General features: G+C 44.0%; 2 protein-coding genes across 3 annotated transcripts in view; one reads left to right on the forward strand and one right to left on the reverse strand.

Annotated features, from left to right (window-relative positions):
• Positions 1-474: 474 nt before the first annotated feature.
• LOC126984281 (putative nuclease HARBI1) overlaps positions 475-6,783 on the forward strand; it is an 86,143-nt gene continuing 79,834 nt past the window's right edge. Inside the window, exons 1-3 of one of the 2 annotated variants that reach the window (XM_050837909.1) lie at positions 475-1,285; positions 1,598-1,912; positions 3,280-3,320. In XM_050837909.1, the coding sequence (XP_050693866.1) occupies positions 546-1,285; positions 1,598-1,907 (1,050 nt within the window). In that variant the 5' untranslated portion in view covers positions 475-545 and the 3' untranslated portion in view covers positions 1,908-1,912; positions 3,280-3,320. Of the gene's footprint in view, positions 1,286-1,597; positions 1,913-3,279; positions 3,321-6,783 lie in introns of those variants that run through there. The other variant, XM_050837916.1, reaches the window with a different exon arrangement.
• On the reverse strand, positions 2,499-3,351 carry LOC126982963 (uncharacterized). The gene is made up of 2 exons (XM_050835324.1): positions 3,271-3,351; positions 2,499-2,810 (listed from the first exon to the last, which is right to left on the reverse strand). Exons 1-2 carry the CDS (start codon positions 3,343-3,345, stop codon positions 2,499-2,501), a joined length of 387 nt encoding a protein of 128 aa, XP_050691281.1. The 5' UTR covers positions 3,346-3,351.

Here is a 6,783-nt window from a genome sequence, read left to right on the forward strand (position 1 = left end):
GATGCGAGTTTGCTAAGACTCAGTACGCATAGCTACGAACTTTTACGAGTGCTTACACGAGTTAGTACGAGTCCCTACGAGTTAAACTGAAATTTCTTGTGTTTAGACGATTTATCACGAGTAGCACGAGTTGCTATGAGTCGTTACGAGTTGCTGCGAGTTTACAAGAGTTTGCTACGCATTTGTTCGACCCACAGAGGTGAAAACTCCCTACCTGTGCTATATAAAGAGGGTGGGGAGAGTGAACATTCTCCAGATAGTCACAAGCAATAGCCCCAGCGTCATTACCTTCAATCTTCACCAACAATGGCAACCATAAACCGAAAATTGGAGATACTTCAACTAGAAGTGGAACTTGAAGGTGTTTTAATCTTGATGCTGCTATTGCAGCCTTATTATTGGAGAAGTTGCAGCAAAGAAAGCGGCGCCAAAGGAGAAGATGGAGTAGGCCATGGTTGTTGCGGCGTGCTCAATTCGGGCATTTCGAACAGTTACTTCAAGAACTGCAAGTGGAGGACGCTAGCTCCTTCAAAAATTTCATACGCATGGAACCCAACATGTTCAAGGAGCTCTTGGATAGGGTTGGGCCCCACATTGAGAAGCAGGACACTTTTTGGAGAAAATCCTTGTCCCCTGGATTGAGGCTCGCAATAACTTTACGGTACCTGGCCACTGGAGAAAGCTACAAGAGCCTTCAGTATGGATTCCGAGTCGCCCATAATACTATCTCCCTCATTATCCCAGAGACCTGCGAAGCCATCTTTCAAGAATACAAACATGAGGTTTTGTCATGCCCCAAGACGCCAGATGAGTGGAAGAAAGTTGCCTCATTGTTTAGTAAAAGGTGGCATTTCCATCACACAGTGGGTGCTCTGGACGGAAAGCATATCGCTATCAGATGCCCCCCAAATGGAGGATCACGTTATTACAATTATAAAGGCTTCCACTCTATTGTGTTAATGGCAGTTGCAGATGCAGACTACAAGTTTTTATTCTGCGATGTTGGTGCCACTGGCTGCTCCTCTGATGGGGGGATATTTTCTGCTACGACGCTCAGAGAGGCATTGGAGAAGAACACCATTGGACTGCCTGCTCCTGAACCTCTACCTGGCGACGACAAACCTATCCCCTTTTTCCTGGTTGGTGATGATGCCTTTCCGCTGAGGGAATGGATGATGAAACCCTTCCCCAGTCGCAACCTTGGAAGACCAGAGCGCATCTTCAACTATCGACTCTCCAGGGCACGGCGCATTATTGAAAACGCGTTCGGGATCATGGCCAGCAGGTAATTCTTTCCATAAACATCTAGAGATTTCACTGTTATTTCCCATCAACCTCGCCAGTATGATTTCCATTTCTCCAAAACACACTGAAATTTTATATTGCCTACACGCTATTAATGCATCTAGTAAATACTGTATGGATACTATTTGAAGCTTTCCTTTGTTGATAATTGTTTCTGTAACAAGTTTGAAAGTAATATCTATATTTATGAAGTACATCGTTTCATAGTTATATGTTTACAAATGCTACATACTTCCTGGAAGCCTATCACAGATTTTATTTATTTATTTATTTATTTATTTATTTATTTTAGATTCAGATGCCTGCTGACGACTATTCCCCTCCATCCCTGTCGAGTTGAGTCGGTTGTTCTGGCATGCTGCACTCTGCACAACCTCATGAGGGTCAGATACCGTTCACATCATGACACACTCATGGATGAGGAGGACCCACAATCTCACGCAGTAACTCCTGGAGCGTGGCGTGATGGCGACGTCCTTACCAGCCTTGAACCACTCACAAGGAACACTGCAAACACACCTGGCAAGGCACTTCGCAGTTACCTGAGGGGTTATGTTTGTTCACCTGCAGGAAGTGTCCCTTGGCAGGAGGATAAGATTTGAATGAAGTAAGTATATATTTTCTTGTTATTAAAAATTAAAGTGTGAGTAGAGAATTCAGAGGATTTTATATATATATATATATATATATATATATATATATATATATATATAGATATATATATATATATATATATATATATATATATATATATATATATATATACCGGATATGAAAATATGCTTCTATTGTATTTTATAGACTTTAATGATTTATTGAGAAAACCTTAATTACACTGTCTTATTAATGTTTTGTTTTCCTAGAAAATATTACATGTTATGGGAGGTATAGATATACACATCAATATTCTTGATTCTGACTGGTTGGTCTTGGTGTTGAAGTACGTATTGGTGGTGTGGGGTTCATGAAGTTTGCGTCATGTGGTGGTGTAGCGATTCCGCTGGTGTTCAGGTTTGCCCCGCTTGTGTTGAAGAACTGCATGCCAGAAAGGTTCAGGTATGCCCCCGGGGTAGGTGGATTGCCTGCTAATGTTGCTGCTATGGGAGTGGACGGACGCCCATACGCAGGCGACTGAGAAGCCCATAGTTGCTGCTGATGTTGAGGAACAGGTGGGATGTTCGGTCTTGCCAGGCTTACACAGCGGGTGGTAGTGACACAGCAGTAGTAGTAGCGGTTGCGACCTTAGGTGGGTGAGATGAAGGCTGTACCTCAGTAGTGGCAGCGGGTGGTCCGAGGTCAAGTGCGTCGTTCTCTTGTTTGTATTTGTGCAACAGCTGTGTGGCTGCAGACACAAAACGGTTCCACACCTGAGGCTTAAAGTCGTGGAGCTCAGCCGCAAAATAAGAGACCCACGCGTCAATTTTCTTGTGGAAGGGATCAGTAGACTGAGTCAGGTCACGGACCCGTTGCTTGAGGTCGGTCACTTCGTCAGCCCGGCTCAGCAGCTGCAACGAAGGAAATTACATTAGTATACAGACTTCTAAGGATTTGTAATTGCAGCTGAAAATAAATTAGTCTTACGTTAATTTACACGGTCTCCCTTCAAACCAGAAGGAAATGAGCAGGGAGGGTGGGAGTAATTGTAATCGTAATTTATTTTGAAATTGTAGTTGTAACTGAAAAGGCAATTATTGTAAATATAAATATAGTTACAGTTTAATTTCCCCAAAAGTTTTTTTTTTTTTTTTTTTTTTTAAGCGCAACTGCTCTAAGCCTCAATATTCAAGAGAAGCGTGGCATTTCTCTCTCTCTCTCTAAATTAAAACATTATTTTGCGTAAGGACAATGACTTTCCGTATACTTTTATAGCATTATTTAAGACTTTTTTTTTCTTATTTTGCTATTGACTGCAATGTGATCGTTCCACTTAATAGGAAAAGCATGTCTAAAATAACTTATATTTACCTTTGCCAGCAGCTCGTGTGTCTCCTCCCCCACAACCTTGCGCCTTTTTCCCTTACTGGTGTGGGAAGATGCCATGGAGGTGGAGGCCTCACCGTCCACGTTGTAGCTGACATGACTCGGGGAGGGGGACCTCTGTGAGAACTGAATTGAGAAAAAAAAAGTCACACAGCAGTATTAGTTACTTGACATATATATGTGATGAGAGAGAGAGAGAGAGAGAGAGAGAGAGAGAGAGAGAGAGAGAGAGAGAGAGAGAGACTCTGGGTAAAATATACTGTTTGCTTTAAGTCCAGTTATTGCCAGTACTTACTACACAATAATATATATTCGTGATGTTAAGGAGTTTTATGTTTCCTGTTTGTAGTAATTAACATGCTTCCATGGTGCTTAAACAAATAATACGAACATAATTACCTTCGCTGTTTGTCTGCTGGGACATCTCACTATATGAGAATGCAAGAAGCTGAAAGTCCTCAGGATCCATTGGTCCCTTACGGACAGGGAAGAAGCAGCCCCCCTGCCACTCTTCTTTGATGCTTCTGATAGCCTTCCATATCTGGTCCTCATCCCGTTAAACCATACAGTTAACTGAGCACCTACAGGGGAAAAATAATTTATCAGTTTAATCGAATAAATATAGCTACCATTGCACTTGCCACAGACTACTATATGAGGAAATATTTTAGGCCTACCTGGACTACTTATTATTATTATTATTATTATTATTATTATTATTATTATTATTATTATTATTATTATTATCTTACACTGCCAGTTTCATTTGAATACTTTGTTTTATAGTTTTTCTCTGTTCTTGCCTATGGTGCTCAGAAAATTTGTCTAGGTTGAATATTAAGTAACATACAGTAATATATGTTGAAGTATAGCCTATTAAAAATAATATTAGTAATACTCATTATCATAATCTTTCACTACCAATTTGATGTGAATAGTCAGTCTAATAGATTTTTCTCTGTTCTTTCAAATGTTGGTCTCAGAATTTGTCTAGGTTGAATAGTAAGCGAAATATGGGGAAGTATGTCGCGACGTTTGAGGGCCTCAACGCAACGAGCCATGATCCCGTGCGTATTCCTGGCGCTATATAGTAGTCTGTGCACTTGCACAATACTATATAACTGCACACTACCTAATCACAAATGATGTTGGATACAATTCATACCTGTGACTGGATTGTTCAAACTGCTGGCCTTCTCCTCCATGATCCGCTTCTTCTTTTCGGTGTCTTTGTACTCTTTCAAACTTTTATCATAAAACATCCGGTTGTTGGAGTACCACTCGGCGAGTTCCACTTCAGTGGCATCATCGAAGCTCACCCGAGTCAGTTTCTTCTTCTTTTGGGTCCCTCGATACTGGGTGTTTTCTTGTTCCTCTACTGCAATAGACCTTGAATCCTGCCTAGAAGGCACAGGAATAGCGATACTCTCGATATCGAGGGGCTGGCTATCTAATTCCATGACTTGCTGGCTCTCTTGCAGTACGTTTCGTTGGCTGTCTGGCTGCGTGTCGGGTTGGTTGTCGGCCTGTATGTCGCCAATAGGTGGTGAATGGAGCTGCGTGTCTTCCTCCGATGAAAATAGATCCTCCGACAGGGCAGGCCGCAACTGGGACTTCCGTGACATGATGATGGCTAGTCACCGAAGTGGGTCACAGTTGAGCGGTGCGGGTCAGGGACGCCTATATATATGCCTGTGAAATCTTGCCGCTGCATAGCAACTCCCCCTCCCCCACCCCCAGTGGCAAACTCGTGGCAGCTCATGGTGCGTCTTGTTGACTCTTGCAAGTTCTTGGAAACTCGTAGCAATTCTTGACTTTATGCGTGACTACTCGTAGCAATGTGTAGTACTCCCGGACACAATACGTGGCTACTATTGGCTAATATTGGCTAATCGTAGCTACTCGCAGGTCTACTCTTGTCGACTCTTGATTGTATTCGTAGCAACTCGTCCACGAGTTGCTACGACTACATATTTGACACGACTTGCTGCGACAGATCGTGGATACTCGTGGTAACTCGTAGCAACTCGCTCCAACTCTTGACACTTCGTGGCAATGCGTAGCAAATCGGGATGGGGTCAACCCACGACGAATAGGTACGAATCGTTGCGATAAGCCACGAGTAGCTACGAGTCGATGAGAGTGGTTACGACCCCGCTACGCATCCGCTACGCATTCAAAAGTCGTGACCGTTGCGCGGCTCAATTTTGAGCATGTTCAAAATTTCTAGCCGCTCCCACGCATACCCACGACTCCGCACGACAAGGCCACGCCTACCACGAGTTGATAAAGAGTGTTCGAGAGTATCTACGAGTACAGCTGCGAGTATTTACGAGTACGAAGTCGTGACAATTCGGCGCCCTACTCTTGAATGTGTGAAAGCCCCTTAACTTTCATGACAAGAGCCGGTAAGAGTGTGGACCAACCGTCACTCCCGGTTGAGGTATGAGGGAGTTCGGGGGCAGTCGTCAAGACTGTCGTCAACAGTCTTGGCTTGCCTTGAGACAGTCGTGACGTTTGTCGGGGTCATTTTTCAAATGTTTACCGTTTCCTGTCGGCACAGTCGTCTGTGCCGACTACCTAAGAATGATGAGGGACTGTCGTGACGACAGTCTTCGCCTAATGAAGGACGTTCGTGACGACTGTCGGATCAGAAATATTGGCTAACACTGCCCCCATCAAGAAATTTTTATTTTTATTTTGCAATCACAAGCACAATAACAACTTCTGGGCATGGCTACGTTTCGCTGGCACAAACTTGGGAGCCGCACAGTACGCACGGACTCTTTTTGCCTCGATATCTCTTGTATTAGATGACACAACTAGGGTTGCCACCCTGAGGCCAGAAAAATGTGGAATGCAACATCTCACTCTCCAATACGGAATGGATTCATATATTTTTTTTTTTTTACGTCTACGCCTATAGCGCCAGTAGGCTTGTTGAGGGGCCTAGATGGTGTTCGGCCCCAGCCCGTCATGGCGCAGGCAAGTGTTTATAGTGGCGCCATCTTCTCTTGGCTTATGCTGCCCCCCGGAACTCCTTCTTGATTCACTTGGACGGTTTCCTCTAGAGTCCGGGTTGATGGGTGGTCTTCAGGACAGCATGTGGGTAGTTTTAAGCCACTCGGCGGTGACTGAAAATCCCAGGGGTAGCGTGGGGATTTGAACTCGAGTCGTCCATCACGCGGTGAATGTGGGCCCAGCACGCTACCACTCAGCCATCGCCTACCCTGGGAACGAGTGGCAACCCTAAAATTTCTCGAGCATGCAATGAGTGACAGCCGCAGTACGCTGCTGGTGGAGGCAAGAGGGAGGGAGAAGGACGTTACGTCGCGTATTTTACACGTATTTTAGGACGAACCTTTGACAAATTTTACGGGCTGGTTTTGTGATTAACCGAAGAATGCGCTCACCACAATTTTAAGATACTGAATTTTATCTGCTTGACCATTCAGATAATTAAAAAAATGTACGGAACAAATGCCGTTCCGTACTGGT

The sequence above is a fragment of the Eriocheir sinensis genome, chromosome 5 (assembly GCF_024679095.1).
Source record: "Eriocheir sinensis breed Jianghai 21 chromosome 5, ASM2467909v1, whole genome shotgun sequence".
In the NCBI taxonomy this organism is placed as follows: Eukaryota; Metazoa; Arthropoda; class Malacostraca; order Decapoda; family Varunidae; genus Eriocheir; species Eriocheir sinensis.